Here is a 19,608-nt window from a genome sequence, read left to right as displayed (position 1 = left end):
GATCATATCCGAGGGTTACAAAATTCCCTTCACTTCCCCTCCGGTACAACCGCCAAGATCCCTACCAGACATACCACCCGCACAAAGGGGTCAGGCACAGCTAGAAATAAAAAAGCTGTTAGAAAAAAAGAGTCATCCAGGCAGTCCCAGCAGATCAGCTAAGCTCCGGAATCTACTCCAGTTTTTTTTTTATACCAAAAAAGACTGGAGACTGGAGATGCATTTTGGACCTCAGCAGATTGAACAACTCTGTACAAAAGACAAAATTTTGGATGGTAACACTGCAGTCCATTCTCCCCTTTTTGGGCAGAGACAACTGGATGTGCTCGTTAGACGTCCAGGACGCGTACTATCATATAAAGATTCATAGGCGCTCCAGGAGGTTTCTCCACTTCCGGCTGGGAGCCAGTAATTATCAATTCAGAACCCTGCCCTTTGGTCTCACCACAGCCCCCTGGGTGTTCACCAAATGCTTGGCAGTGGTCATGGCTCACCTGAGACAAAAAGGATTCCAGGTGTTTCCATATCTAGACGACTGGCTCATTTCCGCTACCACCAAGCAGCATCTTATAATGGCCAGGGATTACACTATTCAACTTTGCAACAATCTAGTTATTTCTAAAAATTTTGCAAAATCCTCCTTGTCGCCTTGTCAATGTATAAACTTTATAGGCGCCGTATTAAACACCACAGAAATGTCTGCAACATTACCACCTCAGAGAGTGACCGACATAAGGCGGAATGTTCAGTCCCTGTTTCAGCCCAACAGAGTTCAAGTCAAGCTAGTATTGAAAGCGTTAGGCTTCATGGCAGCGGCGATTCTTCTACTCCCATTAGCCCGCTTCCACATGAGGCTCCTCCAGTGGATGCTGTTTTCTCAGTGGTCCTTTCAACAGCTCCCAATGACTCACAACATCTTGATAACCCCATCATGCAAGAATCATCTCTCCTGGTGGATGGTTTCCCCTCAGCTTTTTCAGGGCAGACCCTTTGTTCTCCCCCCCCACCAGTTGCCATGGTGACAATGGATGCCTCCCTGATCGGGTGGGGGGGGCATTATCAGGGCAGGACAGTCCAGGGCACATGGCAACAATTAGAAAGCCACCTACACATAAATGTCCTGGAGATGAGGGCGGTGCTTTTAACGTTGCAAGCCCTTCAGAGCTCTCTTCCCACAGGGACTGTAGCAATTCAAATGGACAATATGTCTGTGGTGTGGTACATAAACAAGCAGGACGGAACAAAGTCCTACCCCCTATGTCGAGAAGCACTCAGACTTTGGCAATGGGTGATTTCCTCTCAACGGTTTCTGATAGCAACGCACATCCCCGGGAAGTCCTAACCCAGGCCCCCTAACAACTCCTATCTCTCTTATCAACCTCAAACAATCAACTACCCAAGCCCTCTCTAAACCATCAAACTCCCTTTTAATTGCTCATCTTAATATACGCAGTCTAAATAATAAAGTTACTCACCTCCAAGCTCTAACTGAAATCTATTCCTTTGATATTCTCTGCTTAAGAGAAACATGGTTAAAACCAGTAACCAAAGATAATGAAATCATTCCACCTGGATATATCCTGAGACTAGACCGTACATCCAAGAAAGGTGGAGGGGTTGCTATCCTATACAAACCTAGCTTACAATTAATCACGTATAACTGCAAACCACCTTTAGACTCCAGTGCAGAAATTCTTATATTTAAACTTACTCTTAACAATTCCAAAGCCATCTATATTACCTGTATATATCTACCTCCTGGTAATAACACAACTACTATGGAAAATTTACTTTGCTGGCTTTCCCAAAACCTACCCCAAGAAACCATTATCCTAGGTGACACAAATATTGACTGGACCTGCTTCTGCAGCAGCCTCCCCACTAACCATATTAACCTATATGGATATTCCCAAACCATTACCTCCCCTACCAGGATAAATAAATCTAACAAGAAATCAAGCTTATTAGACTGGATTCTCATAAACCATCATCCTCACATTTATGACTCAGGAACCCTCCCTGATGATCTAAGTGACCACTTTCTTACCTATATCATCAGACATAAAATTAACTTTCCCTCCCCAACATCTGTTAAAAACATCAGGTCTAAAAAGAACTTTAACCCTGACCTTTTCCAGATGGAACTACGAGCATGCAACTGGTTACCCTTACAAAACCTTCCTTTAGATGAAGCCGTAACTTACTTTAACTCCAACTTCCTTGCCATCCTCAACCACCATGCCCCATCCAGACTAATTAGAATTAAAACTAAACATGCTCCATGGCTCTCAAAAGAAACCAAATGTAAAATCAATAAGAGAAACAAACACTGGGCAAATTGGAGGAAAACAAAAAACCCTATTGACCAACAAAAATTTAGACAACTAAGAAATTAAACCAAAAAAGCTATATTATCTGACAAAAAACCTACTACCTGCAATCCCAACAAGCCATTCCTAACAAGCCGCAGAAATTTTGGTCTAGTATCAACCAACTACTCCATCCTGGCCAATCCACTACTCCAAACCCTCAAAACACCGAAGACAAAACACCAATGAATATAGCTAATGCTTTTAATACCTTTTTTACTGATGCTATACAAACACTAGCTAGTCAACTATCACCTAATAACTTCACTCTACCTTCCAATGAATCAACCTCACCCCCTACTTTTCACTTTCAACCCATGCCAACATCCTATATCCAAACTCTTCTACAGAAACTGAAACCATGCTCCCCCTCAGCAGACCAACTTCCTGCTGAATTCCTACAACTATCCGCCAAAGCCATTGCCTATCCTATTTCTATCCTAATCAATAGAACTATTACTGAAAGTTATATCCCAAGTCTATGGAAAATTTCCCATATTATCCCCTTCCAAAAAGGAGGTCTATCCATTGAACTCTCCAATTACCGCCCCATTGCCCTCCTCTCACCTCTGGCAAAAATCATGGAAAAATACATTCACAGACAGTTACTTGACCATCTAACACAAAATAACCTACTAGCCAACTGTCAGCATGGCTTTAGACCTTCACATAGCACTACTACTGCCCTTCTTTCCTTCACAGATTGTATCAACAAAAACCGCAACCTAAACAAACTCTCTTCAGCCCTATTTATTGACCTGTCTAAAGCTTTTGACATGGTAAATCACCAAATTCTCATCAAAATACTAAAATCCCTGTCACTTGATACATCCTCCATAAAATGGTTCCACTCCTACCTTGATAAAAGACAACAGGCCGTACTTTGGCACAAATCTCTCTCTACCCACCTGCCCGTCAACCTGGGTGTCCCTCAAGGCTCCATCCTTGGACCTCTACTTTTTTCCATATTCATCAATGACCTTTACCTTGCCATCCCCCAAGCTACATGCATACAATATGCAGATGACTCTACACTGATATTCTCAGCCCCCTCGTCTCCAGAACTTCTCTATCTTACCCAACAAGTATTTAGTACAGTTGAGCAATGGTTCACAGATAGATGCCTTCTCCTAAACCCCAAAAAGACTAAACTCCTCCTTTTCTCTCCTACTAAGAAGTCCCTCCCAATGGATTTCTCAGTAAACTCTACCAATAACACTATTATATCCCCTGAACCAACCACCAAACTATTAGGTGTCACCATTGACAATAATCTGAACTTTGACATCCATATTAACAACACTATAAAAACAGTCAACAAAAAACTAGGCTCTCTCTATAGGATAAAATCCTTTCTCCTACCTTCAGTTCGAACCACTATCGCACACAGTCATCTAATATCTTCTCTTCTTTATGCCTCTCCTATTTTTACTAACCTATCTAAAAATAATCTTAGCAAATTGGAAATGCCCTACAATAACATTGCAAGATTTGTAACAGGCAACTCATTTAGAACCCATCACTGTCTTAATTTAAAGCAACTAGGATGGCTCGAACTTCAAAATCTAATTAAATTCCATCAACTAACTATAGCCCACAACACTCTTTACAAACCCTCCAAAACACCTATTCTGTCCACACTTAAGACTCCCTATAAAAACTTGGAATCCTTAAGGTCTTCTCAGAAACTTCTAATACATACTACTAAAACAAACAACAAGGCTGGTGACGCTCTTTTTTCTAATATAGTAGGAAAAGCCTGGAATCTCCTCCCAAATGAACTCTCCACACTCCCCTCACTATCCTGTTTCAAAAATAAATTGAAATTATTCCTCAAAGCTCACTGGTTATGCCCATGCTCCAAACCTGACTAATCAATATGGGTCTCCAAATACTTTTCTGTTCCTGCCCTGACTACTCACACACATCAACACCTCCTTATTAAACTAATTTTACTAAACTATCTCTAGCATACCTTGATTGTATTAGCATTCCTTTGTCATACCTGTATTCTTCACTCTACATATTACTGTGATAACCTGAAATCGGTACTGTAAATAGTTTGTATTTGTCTCATGTGTCATTAGTTGTCATTGTGTTAATTTCATTGTCCTATCTAGGAGCTTATCTCCCCGGGCCTCTACTGAAAATGGACATGTATCCAGTTAGACTAGCCCGGTAAACAAATGTAAAATAATAAAATAAATAAAATAAGTCCAACGTCATAGCGGACAGATTGAGCAGAACTATCCTCATGCCTCATGAGTGGTCTCTAAATCAAGCGGTAGCAGACAGAATATTTCAGAAGTGGGGCCAGCCTTGCTGCGATCTTTTCGCAACTCCTCAAAACAGCAAGTGCCTCGACTTCTTCATACTCTTTCCTCTACCAGGCCATCCCCCCAGAGACGCTCTTGTTCACGATTGGCCCCAGGGTCTTCTATATGCCTTTCCTCCCTTACCATTGATCCCGCAATTAATTCAGAAAGCAACCGCATTGAGATCCAAAATGATCCTCATTGCTCAGTTTTGGCCTCGACAAGTATGGTTTCCGTTCCTGCACAGTTACCTACTGGAACAGCCTTGGCATCTGGAACCCCTTCTGGATCTGTTGACCCATCTCACTGGCAAGCTGCATCAGTCTCTTCATTCCCTCAACCTCACAGCTTGGTTGCTCCACTTCCAGCCATAGCCAGGCTCCCCCTTATTTCTCCTCCTGTTCGTGATATCATTCTGGCTTCCCATAAGTCCAATACTAGGAAGACGTATACGAGTAAATGGAAGCGTTTTTCACTCTGGGCACAAGCTAGGGCCTTAGATCCTTTCAATGCACCCATTCATAAGGTTCTAGACTTTCTGGCGGAACTCTTTCAATCTGGGTCATCGTCAGCCACTATCAGGGAACAATTAGCGGCCATTGCTAATTTTCATGTGGGGCTCTCAGAAGCAAATATTATGTCCCACAAACTCTGTAAAGCCTTTCTCAAGGGCATCTTTTTGCTTAGACCTCCAGTTAAGGATCCGCCCCCACAATGGGATTTGAATTTAGTTCTAACCTCATTGATTCTGCCTCCTTTTGAACCTGCAACCTCTTGCTCCCTCAAGCTTCTTTCTTGGAAAATTCTGTTTTTGTCTTGTCTGTCCATCCCCCTTATTTGGTCTTTTACAAAGACAGGGTAACTCTCAGAACAAATCCTTCCTACCGAAAGTGTCCTCTGAAGCAAATCTAAACAACTCCATTGACTTGCCTGTCTTCTTCCCAGACTATTCCAACAGGGCTGAACAGAAATTATATTCATTGGATGTTCATCGCCAACTACGGTATTATCTGGACAAGACAAAACAACTCAAAGTCAGACCAGCTGTTTCTCTCTTATGCTGCAGGAAAGAAAGGGCTTCCAGTATCAAAGGTTACTCTTTCCAGATGGTTGACATCTATTATTACCTTTGTCTATGAGTTGAGACACAGGCAACTTCCGTCTAGGCCTAAGACTCATTCAACCAGGGCACTATCAACATCAATGGCCTTTCAAGCAAGGTTATCATTAGATGCCATATGTGCAGCAGCTACATGGGCTTCCCAACATACCTTTATTGCCCATTACAAACTTGATATAGCCTCCAGAAATAGAGCTGACTTTGGTTCCACTGTACTCGGGAGTCTGTTCCACTGAGCCACCCAGGACTAAGGTGCTAGGGACGCTGTCCCATCCAGCAAGAATGAAGGCGAGAATGGCAACTTAACATTAAGAAGTTATGTTCTTACCATAACGTTCCATGTTAGTTGTCTTCTTCTCACCTTCTTTCTTGCGTCCCTCCCTCCTGCCCCCTAGCCTGGACAGACTTGAGGTCTCTGAGTCCTTCCATTTCTGGAGATACAACATGTTACAGTTTCCCCGTATCTTTAGTGTAACTAGCAGGGAGTCCGTACTTGCAAATGAGGATTATAATAATATATTTATACTATGTCTTAGCTTCCAAACGAGATCTGGGGAGATAGCGCATGGTATTGTGGGTTATAGGGCTGACTGGAGCCGGTAAAAATAGCTCTGGAGCTATAGTATAGGCCGAGTCGGAGCCGAGGATCAGCTCCGAATCCATCCAGCAAGAAAGAAGGCGAGAAGAAGACAACTAACATGGAACGTTATGGTAAGAACATAACTTCTTATTGTCTGTCATTACCCTTTGTGAATAGTGTGATTTGTAAACATGTACACAACATCTGTGCCATGTCCTCCACTATTATTCACCCTCCCATCACACTGAGGATCTTGCCCCTCAGTAATGGTACTGTTGTATCAATGCCATATAGTTGTCTAGTTGTCCTTCCCAGCAGCCCATTTGCAATATATGTGTATGATACATAAATTGCATATTAATTCTGTTACATATATGTAAAGAAGTAAGAGTGCTGGTGGGCAACTGATAGGGAATCAACTGTTGTATGGGTGTATGTGTTGCTTGTTGCATGACCGTATGGTGGTGGGAAGCCAATTCTGCGGGTTATGTTTCATGACATGAATTTAAATGAGCTTAAATTAGACAATGAAAAACTATGGATGAGAAATGTTAAAGGTCTGTGGAGAAGTGACTTACAAGTATTATGAAAATAGAAAAGCTAAGTTACCAGAATGGGAGGCTCCAAACCTACTGTTTTAAAACACTGTTGAGGACACTGTGTAGGGTATGCTGGCTGTAGGGGCAGCAGTTTAAAAGACCTGTATTTTACATTATGTCCTTCTATTCCTATGTTGCAGTATTCTTGGTGTAGGATTTCCCACCTCAGGCGACCCGTACGTCGACTCTTATACGCAAGCTTCAGCTTGGCTGTTGTAGTTGCATGGGATGGCACACGTAGGCCCATAAACCAGGAACCTTAAATGTGACGTCTGCACGCACAGACCTCAGAACTTTTCAGCCGCAGATGACCAATGCATTGTGTGCCTCACTCCTTCACCACAAGACGTCTAAAAGCTAAGTACCCCGTTGGGGTTTTCTTCTTTAATTTGTAGCTAAAGCTTGATTTGTTGGAGCAATCTTTAGCCAATGTCAGGGAAAAGGGCAAATGCCAATGTGGGTGCCAGATACCCCATAAAGACACGCATGACCACTGCATTTTTTGCTTAGGCCAGGAGCGCAATCACAGCGCTTGCTCTATCTGCCAATTTTTCATTCCTAAGACCCTTCGCAGCCGTCTGGCTGCACTAAATCTCTACTTGGAAAACCAACAGCTTAAAAAATTACCTCTCGGGATGGATCCCACCTCAGAGCCCTCGACTGAACCTTCGCAAAAGAAGGCCAAGTTATCTAGGCCCTCTTCCTCTGCTGCTCCACTATCAGACTCCCTGCCAGCTACCGATTTAGGAGTTGTGGGACGTCCGACAGACCCGTTGACTTCTATGGTGACCTTGGAGGAAGCTGCTTCACAGTTGATGACCGGCACGTCCCCGGAACTAACCCAGACACTGGCTACCACCGAGGTCGAGGGGGAACCAGACATAGCCAGGCCTTCGGCTGGGATCCCTGCATCAGATACTTCTTCCCTTAGCCAGGCATCTGACTCCAGGCCTACTCTTAAGTCTACCCCAGTCAAAAAGAAACAAAAAACTAAACATCTGGCTACACCTGCAGAAGGCCTGCCAAATTGGCAGTCCTTCACCTCTTCATTAATGCAGGCCTTTCTGGCTCTTTAGCCTACGAGCTCTTCTCCAGCTACTCTTCCTCTGCTTTAGCCCTAGGCCTGCCTCTGCTTCTTCTCTTCCACCACTTATCTCAAAGGAGAAGGAAGAAGAGCAAGAGACCTATTATTCCTTATCTGAGGAATCCATTTCTTACACTTCCCAAATAGCCTCTCCTCAAGAGTATTATTCACCAGATGATGACTCCATTGAGACCCCCCCCAGAGGATATCATCTTTGGTGAAACTATCACTAAAATGAAAGAATATTTTAAATGGGACACATCAGAAATGTCTGAGACTCCAAAGGTATTTGAGCTATTACAAATGGAATCTCCCTCCCCTTCTGCCATTCCACCTGTCATCCCTGCCTATTTAGATGCCTTTGCCTCTGCATCAAAGACACCATATTCACAGCCACCTGCCCCTAAGAGGCCAGACCACTTCTACAAGGTGCCTGATGACCAAAAATTCTTAGTCAAGCCTTCCTTGGCAAATCCTGCTGTGATTGCTATTTCACCAGATAAACAATCCAGACTCATTCCGTCTGCCTATGCGGACAAAGACAGCAAAACAGTGGATAGAATTGGAAATAAGATTTATACCTCTTCCACCTTGGCCTTTAGAGCCATCAACTATCAAACCCTTATTACCAAATTTATGCTTTGGACCTGGTCTCAAGCCACAACTCTGCTGGCTGCTACTCTTGACTGTCCCACTAAAACTGACCTCTCTTCCAAACTATCTCTGGCTGCCCAAGTAGCCAGAAAATCAGCTGCAGTTATGATGCTACAGAGGCCTCTGCGCACTCTGCAGCATCTGCCTCTGTTCTCAGGAGGTAGTCCTGGCTTCGTCTGCAACACTTGCCAGAAGACTTCAAGTTTAAAATCTTAAATGCCCCCCTGAACCCTAATTTCCTATTTGGCAAACAATCAGCAGATCTGTTGAAAAATCTGCAGGAAAAGAGCAAGGAATTGCAAGTCACCAAGCATCTCTTGGTGTCCCCACTTCCAAAATATTACAGGAATTACCCTGCCAAGGCCATTTTTGTCAGACTATATACCCGCCCTTTGCTGGTCCTACCTCCTCCAGACAAAGAAGAGGAACCAGAAGACAAACCCTGTACCAAGCCAGCTGTCTCTCAGCCACCCTCTAGACAGCCTTTTCAAGATAGAGGAGGCCCCAACAATGCGTAACTGCCTTGCCCACCTTCCTCTTTCCGCCCGCTCTCCCACTGCCTCCCCTTTTGTAAAACCATCACCACAGACGAATGGGTTCTGACTATTATTCAAAAAGGATACTTCCTCTCCTGGAAAGAAAGGCTCCCCTTTCCCTCAGAAAATCAAAGACACCTCTTCCCACAAGTTCTGACAAACCTTCTGAACTTTGGCACCATAGAACCTGTCCCTCCAAGACAGGAAGGAAAGGGCTTCTATTCAAGACTATTCCTGGTCCCCAAAAAAGATGGAGACCGATTTTAGACCTTTCCTCCATTAAACCTATTCTTAAAAGTGCCCACCTTCAGAATGCTGTCCCTTCGAAATTTACTCCCTCTCCCTCTCATACCGGCCAAGGCTTTCATGGCCACACTCGACCTGAAAGAAGCCTATTTGCACATACCCATTTTACTCTCCCTTAGAAAATTTTTACATTTCTCTGGACCCTCCTCTCATTTCCAATCTACTGCTTTGCCCTTTGGTTTGTGCACTGCCCCCAGAGTGTTCACAAAATGTCTGGCACCTGCCATTGCCTATTGCAAGACACAGGAGATTCAGATTTATCCCTACCTGGATGACATCTTGATTTTAGCAGACTGCAAAGAAACCCTGTTAATCCATCTAGAGTTCACCATGTGCCTACTACAAAATCTGGGGTTCACCCTCAACCTCCCAAAATCATCCTTGACACCAGAACAAGACAAAATATTTCTACGTTGCAGGATCAAAACGGACATAATGAAAGCCTTTCTTACCCAGGACAAGGTCAGCTCCCTGACCTCCAATTTCAAAGCCCTGTTGCATCCTGTTGCAGACCCAAATAATAACTGCAAGGCAATTCCTAAGGATCCTGGGCCTAATGGCAACCACTATCCCCATGCATCCACTAGCCAGAATGCGCATGCGAAAGCTACAGTGGTATTTAAAAAATGTTTGGTCTCCGCACCAACATCCTCTCTAGAGCAAGAAATCACTCTCCTGCTCTGCCTAAAGGCAGAAGTGAATTGGTGGATTCATCAAGTCCCGCTGAACCCGGGCCTTCCACTGCAGCCTCCTCTCCCAAACAAGGTTATGCATACAGATGCTTTAGACTCAGAATGGGGAGCCACATTGGCATCCTACAGGGTCCAAGCAAAGTGGCACCTTTCCTTAAGGAACAAACACATAACGTGAGGGAAATGACAGCAGTCCTGCTAGCACTGAAAGCCTTCATTCCTCTCCTATTACTAGGTGTTCTCCAAATAATTACAGACAACACCACAGTTATGTGGTACCTCAACAATCAGGGTGGAACAAAAGTGTACCACCTGTGCAGACTAACCTACTGATATGGGACCTAGCCTCTCGACAGAACTTGCCCCTATAGGCATCATACATCCCCTCGCGGATTCATTTTATAATCTCAAAATACTGAAATATTGAATTTCAGTATCTTGAGACTATAAAGCCAAAAAATCAAAAACTGAAACTTTAAAACCATGAAATTTCAAACCACGAACATAACATAAACAAAACACTACACCACACAAATACATCTACCTACCAATACTGGAAAAAAACAAACCAACACACACAAACGCAACAAAACTTACACACACACACACACACACACACACACACACACACACACACACACACACACACACACAATCTTGCTAAAAGCAGGGGGGCAAGCACCCCTGCACCCCCCTACTTATATGTACTAACTCCAAGATCGCACTAAACACACAAAGACATAAAACTCACCAGTACACACACACACACACACACACACACACACACACTAAAATCCCTACCCAATACCCTTACAAAAACACCACTTAACTCAAACCCCAGCTAAATCCACAAACCGCACGTTACGTCACGTACATGAACACATAATGGCATATGTGACATTTCCGCATTTGCTGTTATGCAGTTTCGCCTAACTGCACCTTTGACTTTATAGTCTCGAAATACTGAAATTTGACATTTCAGTATTTCGAGATTATAAAGTGAAACCTCCTTCGCAGGACGACAAACAAGCAGACCTTCTCAACAGGACATCTTGTCCTCAGCATGAATGGATGCTGGACAGGAATGTCTTTGTAGACATGGTCCACCGGTGGAGCACACCTCAAGTAGACTTGTTTGCCCCCCCAGTACAGGCAACTGCAGACCTTCTGCTCCAAGACATACTCCCCTCTAAGCCTGGAGAGTAGATGCTTTCAGCATTTCTTGGAAGGGAAAGTTTCTATATGCCTTTCCTCCCTTTCCACTAATTCAGAAAGTCCTCCTGAAAATTAGGAGAGACAAACCAAAAATCTTGCTGGTGACTTCCTACTGGCCAACGCAGCACTGGTTCCCCCTACTTCTCAATCTAGCCAAGTGCAGTCACCACAAGTTACCCTACAAGGTGGACCTTCTGACACAACAAAAGGGAACCCTCATCCACCCAGACTTACAGACGTTGTCACTGACTCTGTGGGTGATAAACTTCTAATTCCTTTCAGGCACCACTACTCAGTGGATGTGCTTTCAGTCCTGAGGGAGGCCAGGAAACCTACTACAAGAAAATCATACTTAGCCAAAAGATTTTCTAAATGGTGTCTGGAAAAGGTTAGGGATACATGCATCACAGATCCCCAACTAGTTCTTGCACATGTGTGTCAACTAGTAAAGGGTGGACTCTCTTACTCTTCAGTGAAAGTTCGCCTTTCTGCAATCTCATCCTGCCTGCCACTAGACCCTCCCCTACTAGCCAGGCTCAACATGAAGCTCTTCTTAAAAGGAATCTTGCACATCAGACCTCCAAGAAAACCCATCCCACCACCCTGGGATCTTAACTTCATCCTGGAAAAACTAACCCAGTCTCCATTTGAACCTGCTAGTGCAGCTACTCTGCAAATGTGCACATGGAAGACAGTACTGCTAATGGCCATAACTTCAGCCAGAAGGGTGTCTGAATTACAGGCCCTAATGGCCTGCCCCCCCCATACTCTACCTTCCACAAGGACAGGGTAACACTAAGAACCAACCCTCCCTTTATGTCAAAGGTGGTCAATGATCTGTCTTTAAACCAATCTATTCATCTTTCCACCTTCTTCCCCTCTCCTACCAATGATGGGGAGAGAATCCTCCACTCCCTAGATGTACACAGACAACTAAGGATGTTCTTCATCTCACATTGCTGCAGTCATAACCTGTGGGTAGTCCAAAGTGCATGACCCATATCCTCAGTCTTAATATTTTGTTTTTCTTGCCTCAGTTAATTCTGGATGTCAGAAAAGTGAATAATTGTATTTATTACCACTCTCTTTGTATTCCTTGTTTGGGCCTGGTGCTAGGTTTAATAGGTTAGATTGTGCTAGGCTTGTCTTTGGAAGCGGTGTAATTACAATATGCGTCGGATCCTCCGGACGCCTGCTTCTGCTAAGAAGCACAAGGATAAGTCGTAAGGTCCAAGCAGGATGAGTCACGCTGGTTCTTCTAAGCTGTAGATCCAGCCGAGGTTTCAGCTGAGTCTCAGGGGGAGACTTTAATTTTGCAAGATGTGGCCTCACAGGAGTCAGGTCAGGCTGATGGGGCCTCTCAGGTTGCTGTACTCCCTTCTTTGCCTAAGGTGGTTAGGCCTTCTCCTTCAGTCTCTAAGGTACCTTCTAAGGGCAGGCCTGGTTTGCCCTCCTCAGGTGTCAGTCCTAGTTCTGCAGGCTCTGTGTCTAAAAAACACATGCTTAAAATGGCAGAAGATTTAATTTCCTTAATCAGGGGTTCTATGCCCTCCAGATAAGAGGCCTAGGGTGGAGCCAGAAGTGGAAAGTTTGGAACAGGTTTCAGATTACTCAGAGTCTTGAAGACACTCAGGATTTTCCTCCTTATTCAGATTAGGATTCCAGTCCTTCTGCTTGTGCTCCAGAGGATTTTTCGTTCTCAGAAACCTTGCATTCTATGAGGGAGCATTTTAAATGGGAAGGTCAGGATTTCTTTTTCGAAGAGGCTTAGGAATTTTTTTTTTTTACTCTCAACATGGCCCTTAGCTATACCTCCTGTTTTGGATGTTGTTCAGGATGTTTTCCAGACTCTTTGCCTCAGTTAAACCTGATAGGTATTACAGGGTGCCTGAGGCTCATAAATATCTGTATAAGAGCCCAAGGGCTGATCCAGAAACTATTAGTCAGGGACCTAAGGAGTCAGGGCTTCTGTTGTAAAGAATCCAGTTCCTATGGATAAAGAATCTAGAGCTTTGGATAGGTGGGGTAAAAGTGTACACCCTCCACCTCTAGCAATGAGGGCTTTGAATTGCCAGTTTCATATGTTAAAGTACCAGAATTTTCTCCTTACTCAATTAAAAGCTAAGGTAGATGCTTTACAGGAGTTGGTTCATGCCTCTGATCAAGGCATGCCTGGCTTAAGGATCAGAGTTTGTCAGAGCATGTTAAAGCTAGAATTTTGGATGCTCCTTTACAGTCAGAAGTTTTGTTTGGTCCTCCTGTGGAGTCTGTTTTAAAGCAGACTGTTAAAGATTTTTGCAGCCCCCTAAGTTTAGCAGAAATTGGCCTACTAAGGGATGGGCTTACCTTCTTCTGATTTACAGTCTAGGGCAGCAGATCTAGTGGTGTAGGGGCAGAGCTCAGGGTTCTTTCAGGCCTAGTGCACCATCTACAAGTGAGGGCAGGGGCCAGTCCTTAAACAGGCCCAATGACCTGCATCTTCAGCTGCCAGATCCCTCCTGTCTGGCAGCTCCTTTGGAAGGAAAGTTAGCACTTTTCAAGCAAAACTGGCTTTTAGTCACCCAGGACAAATGGGTACTGGACATTATAAACAAGTTTTATTTCCACACATTGCCTCCTTTCAAAGGCATGCCCCTCCTCAGCAAAGAGTAGAGGCTCACAAACAGATTTCTTTACTTCTTCAAATGGGGGCTATACAGCAGGTCCCTTTGTCAGAAGTGGGCCTAGGATTTTATTCTCGCCTGTTTCTTGTACCAAAGAAAGGAGACCAATTTTGGATTTATCTATCCTCAACACATACCTGGACATTCCAAAATTCAAAATGTTGACGTTGCAACAACTTCTGCCTCTGTTGGGCAAAGACCACTGGATGGTAACTCTGGATCAAAGAGGCTTATCTTCATGTTCCTATCAGACCCAGTTGCAGGAGATTCATGGGACTTTACATTATCAGTTCTCTGCATTGCCCTTTGGCTTATCTACTTGATAGCCTTCTTAAGGTTAAGAGGAATACAAATTTATCCTTATTTGAAACAAGCTTCTTCATCTACAGTATGTTATGGCAGTGTTAAGGTGCCTAGGGTATTCTGAAACAAAGTCCAGTCTAGTACCCTCTCAGGAAATGTGCTAGCAAAGAAACCTTACTCTTTACTTCCAGCAATTGTCTTCCAGGCTGACTGCAAGGACAGTCCTTCAAGCCTTGGGGTTCATGGCATCTTATTCTTCTGCTTCCCAATGCCAAACTGCATATGATGGAAGCTACAATGGTATCTCAAAATGTATGGACACAACACTGCCACGATCTGGACACTGTCATTCAAATAATACCTGCATTCAAAAGGAATTTTGTGGTGGGCTCAGGAATGTCACCTAAACAAGGGACTCTCTGTGACCGCCAGACTTCTACATTTACATATCAACTTGAAGGAGATGTTAGCAGTCCAATTTGCATTGATGGCTTTCGGGACAAGTGTTGATTCAAACAGACAACACAACTGTCATGTGGTACATCAACAAGCAGACAAGCTATGATTCTGTGGGAACTGCTCTCAGTATGCACCTCCTCTTTCAGGCAAGGTTTCTGCCAGGAGCACAGAACTCCTTAGCAGATGTTTTGAGCAGACAGATGGTGGATCCCGTTGACAGTGATATGGGGACTCCAGACATAGATCTGTTCGCTTCTCCACTGAATTTCCAGTTGCCAAAGTTTTGCACAAAGATGTTTCATCCCACAGCTTGGAAAGTGGATGCTCTATCATTCAGTTGGAGCAATCTTCACGTCTATGCCTTTCCTCCTCTGCCTCTCCTTCCCAAGGTGCTCTTGAAGGTCAGACAAGACAAGCCCTCCATGATTCTAATAGCTCCAGATTGGCCTCGACAGCACTGGTACCCTCTACTGAGGAGTTTAGTATGGGAGCCTCTTTTGCCTGCCTTCAATTCCACACCTTTTGTCCCAAGCGGGCAATCATTTCCTCAATGTCAGGATTCAGTCCCTGCATCTAACAGCCTGGCATATTCTGTTCTAGAACCTGAAGGGTGAAGCTTCCTCAACAAGTTTTGGATGTTATTTTGGAGGCCAGAAGGCCTAGTACAAGGAAAGTTTATGCTGATAAATGGAGGAGATTTTTATTTGGAGCACAGCAAGGAGTTTTAATTTGAGTGTTTCTCTTCAATATCTTACAGAATTATTAGACAAAGGTTTGTCTTTCTCCTCTGTAAAGTTCATGCTGCAGCAATTTCTGCTCACTATGACTGTGACCCACCATTATTCTCTCATCCTTTGTTTAAACAATTCCTTAGAGGGGCAAAGAACATAAGACCCACGTAGAGCTCCTACTCCTTCCTGGGATCTCAATTTTGTGTTGGAAAACCTCCTTTTGAACCTGCAGCTGTGAGTGTTAAAGTTTTGTCTTGGACTTACTTTACCTTTTTTTGAACCTGCAGCACAGCTGAGTTAAAAGTTTTGTCTTGAAGACTGCTTTTTGTTGGCCATTACGTCTGCTAGAAGGGTTTCTGAATTGCAGGCTCTCATGGCAGTTGAGCCCTTCCTGATTTTCATCAGGATAAAGGTGTGTCTGCTTACTTTAAGGATAAGGTGTGTCTGCGCACTAACCCTACTTTTATGCCTAAGGTGGTTTCAAATGTGGCCCTGAACCAATCTATTCATTTGCCTACTTTTTATGCTGATCCCCAAAATAAAGGGGAAAAATTTTGCACACTTTGGATATTCACAGGCAGTTTATTTGAGCAGGACTAAAAGTTTCAGACAGTCTCAACAGTTATTTGTTTCTTTTGCTTTGAGCTCTCAGGGAAACCTATTTCTAAACAAACTATTTCTAAGTGGATTGGTCATTGTATTGCCTTTGTTATTCTCATCATGGTAATTGGAATCAGACCTCATTCCACTAGGGCTACTGCCACTTCTACTGCTTTTTAGCTACCAAAGATATTTTGGAAGCAGCTACTTGGAGTTCAGTGCACACTTTTCTAAACATTACCATCTCCTCTTTATTCCAAGTCTAGGGCTGGGTTTGCCACTGCAGTCTTGCAGGGCTTATTAGCAGCCCCAATGCTTTATGATTTGGCCAACCTCCCTTCACTTTTGCTTTGGGATTCTACCCACAGGTTATGACTGCAGCAATGTGAGATGAAGAACATAGTACAGTTTTGTACCTACCATAAATGTAGATGTTCAAGATCCAGTTTGGAGTGTTTGTTTGTTTAGGTTGTAGATATTGTTTGTACATGGGTTTGGAGGTTTTTCTATTTTAGGCTGTGGCCTTTTTTTTGGGCCTTCTGACATCTGGGGCAAGAAAAGACTGAGGATATGCATCGGCGCGGGTCATCCGACGGACGGGGCGCACGATCGCCCAGATCTGGCATGATGACCGACACCAGCCTAATACTTTGGTATTGGACTACCCACAGGTTATGACTGCAGCAATGTGGATCTTCGAACATCTACATTTATGGTAGGTACAAAACTGTACTTTTTACCTAAACAAAACAAAATCCATTAGAAAATCCAACCAACTCTTTGTTTCCTTCCACCCCAGGGGCTTGGGCAAGGCAGTCTCCAAACAAACCATCGCATGTTGGATTAGAAAACCCATTTGCCTCTGTTATTCACACCATGGCAAAAAATAGCTCCCACAGGAAGTAAAAGCTCACTCCACCAGGGCAGTGGCAGCCTCCAAAGCCTTTTTAAAAGTTCTGGACACCGCTTCCATACTGGAAGCAGCCACATGGTCCACCATTCACACTTTCACCAAACACTACAAATTGGACATTGTCTCCAGAGCACGTGCAAGATTTGCTAGTGCAATCCTGCATGGCTTTGTGGAATCAGCCTCTTCCTCCTCCACCCTTCCTTCCAGTTAAGCTGTGGTCCTCTCCCACACCAAGAATATGGCAACATAGGAACAGAAGGACATAGAATAGTTGTGTAAAATCTTACCATAACCATAGATGTCCTTCTGTTCCATGTTGCAGTACTCCTTCCCACCAACCCAACCCCCCTTATCCTTCTCTCTCTCTCTGTCACTCATATCCTCAGGTCTCTTGGGGTCTACACCCTATCCTGGACTTATGTATCCACATAATGGCTCCTGACCCTATGACTGACATCACTGGCTACTCCTTCCTGCTGGGCCTTCAAGTTCTGAGGTCTGTGCGTGCAGACATCACATTTAAGGTCCCTGGTTTATGGCCCTACGTGACGCCTCACACAACTACAACAGCCAAGCTAAAGCTTTTGTATAGGAGCCAACATACGGGTCACCTGAGGTGGGAAATCCCACACCAAGAATACTGCAACATGGAAGAGAAGGACATCTATGGTTATGGTAAGATTTTACACAACTGTTCTATCTTTGAATCACTGTAGCCATGCATTGGTGCTGATTAACACTGTTGTGCACTATTCAGCTGTGAATCCCAGCCCGAGTAATATTTGCCTGTTGAGAGGTATAGAACCATAGACAAATTAATAACCTGCATTTTTCTGTCCATATTCTTTATGTGCATCCTTAGCAAGTTGATGTTATTGTTTGCAGAACACCGTTTTGGAAGCACCAGAAAATTACCTGTCTTCATTTGAAATGTTTAACAGAACATACAGGCTATATACGCACAGGTGAGTGGGCATGTTTAGCTCATCTTACTTGGCTAAGTTTTCTTCTCTTGGAGTTTCTCCTCAAAATATGTATGTATGCTTTCATTAATTTTCATATGCTAAGCTAACATCGTGTGAGATATGAAAAAACAATGTACTGCTTTTTTTAGCTGTAAATATTTAGAATAAATGTCATGTTTACGTATTGAACAGTTTTAATGTAGTTCATGGAAAAATAATCCAATAATTTATTAAGGGTAGAAATAGTACATAAAACAGAGTCAGAAGAGTAACAGTGAAGTTATATGCATGCGTATTTTATGGCGGGCAGATTTAACCCGAGTGTTGTATTCACTTCAGATGTATTTGCTTTTGAATGTTTAGAAATGTATTTGAGCACTTGGTTGTATCTTTGACTTTTAATCTGATGATGTCAGTTTCATTCATTCCTCAACGGATGGGTTCAGATCTGATCCTCTGATCCAATTCTGCCACATTACTGTAGATTCTAGGATCTGATTCTGGAGCTCCTCCCTTTAACCAAAATGCCCCTGACCACTGAATTACCTCACAGCTCATTTGATGCTCTGCGGTTCGGGCAGGGATTGTGATCTCTCAAACTCGTTTTGGGTGTAGTGAGTTTAAAAACGTTATATTTGTCTCTCTAAATTTTCTTCCTTTTCAAATTATATAGTAGAATCTCCCTTACCATCTATCTAGTCTAGTTTACTTACCAAATTTAAAAAATTTCTTGATAATCTTCATTACCATTGTTGGTAACCTTTCTTCCTTTTCTTTACCTCGCTTTGAGATATTTAGTTATACCATTGCTAGTATAAACCTTGTCTTTGTTAGATAAATTGTTAAATTGTAAAAAAAAAATATATATATATATATATATATTTTTTTTTTTTTTTCTTTTGTTTAATTGTCTGGCTTTCTGCTGTGTGATTTTCTCTTGCAGTATGGCTGAAAACCCAACTGGCTTTAAAATGTGCACTTCCTGTGGGCTTAAGATACCCAACTTGGATGCCCAAAGGGAGTGCGTATATTGCTTAGGCCCTGGACACCCGAACATTTCTTGCAGTATTTGTGCTGGATTTAACAGTAGGGGCTGTTAGTGATAGAAGGAACAAGTTGGTTTTCAAGGGGCTTTATTCCTGCTTCTGCTCCTTCTTCTGGTACATCAACATCGGGGCTCAAACCCCTCTGTCATAAGTCTAAGGAGCCCAGGGAACACAGTAAACATTCCCCCAGCAATGTTTGCGATGTCTTCTTTTGCTTCAGAACTGCCAACTAAAATTTCTAAAAGCTTGGATCCAAAGCCCTCTGATCTGACACCTGCAGCTTTGAAATCTCCTCAGCTCTGAAGCCCACGATTCTCCCAGGAACCATTGTCCCCAAGACTGAGCTCTGCTTTTCTGCAGGAGATTCCCAAGAAATCTTCTAGACCTCCTTCCACTTCCTGTTCTGTCAGGTCCTCCTGAAGTCCTTCTGAAGCAGAGGTGGATAGGATGATGAGAAA

General features: G+C 43.4%; 1 protein-coding gene across 1 annotated transcript in view; it reads left to right on the top strand.

Moving 5' to 3' along the window:
* Positions 1-19,608, top strand: part of LOC122803951 (ectonucleoside triphosphate diphosphohydrolase 5-like) — a 759,259-nt gene that overhangs the window by 205,099 nt on the left and 534,552 nt on the right. Inside the window, exon 6 of the mRNA XM_044073628.1 lies at positions 18,025-18,104. Within this exon, the coding sequence (XP_043929563.1) occupies positions 18,025-18,104 (80 nt within the window). The remainder of the gene's footprint in view (positions 1-18,024; positions 18,105-19,608) is intronic.

This window comes from Protopterus annectens, chromosome 6.part0, assembly GCF_019279795.1.
Source record: "Protopterus annectens isolate FY-2018-M chromosome 6.part0, PAN1.0, whole genome shotgun sequence".
In the NCBI taxonomy this organism is placed as follows: Eukaryota; Metazoa; Chordata; order Ceratodontiformes; family Protopteridae; genus Protopterus; species Protopterus annectens.
The sequence above is the reverse complement of the archived record's forward strand: the minus strand, read 5'-3'. Positions and strand labels throughout refer to the sequence as shown.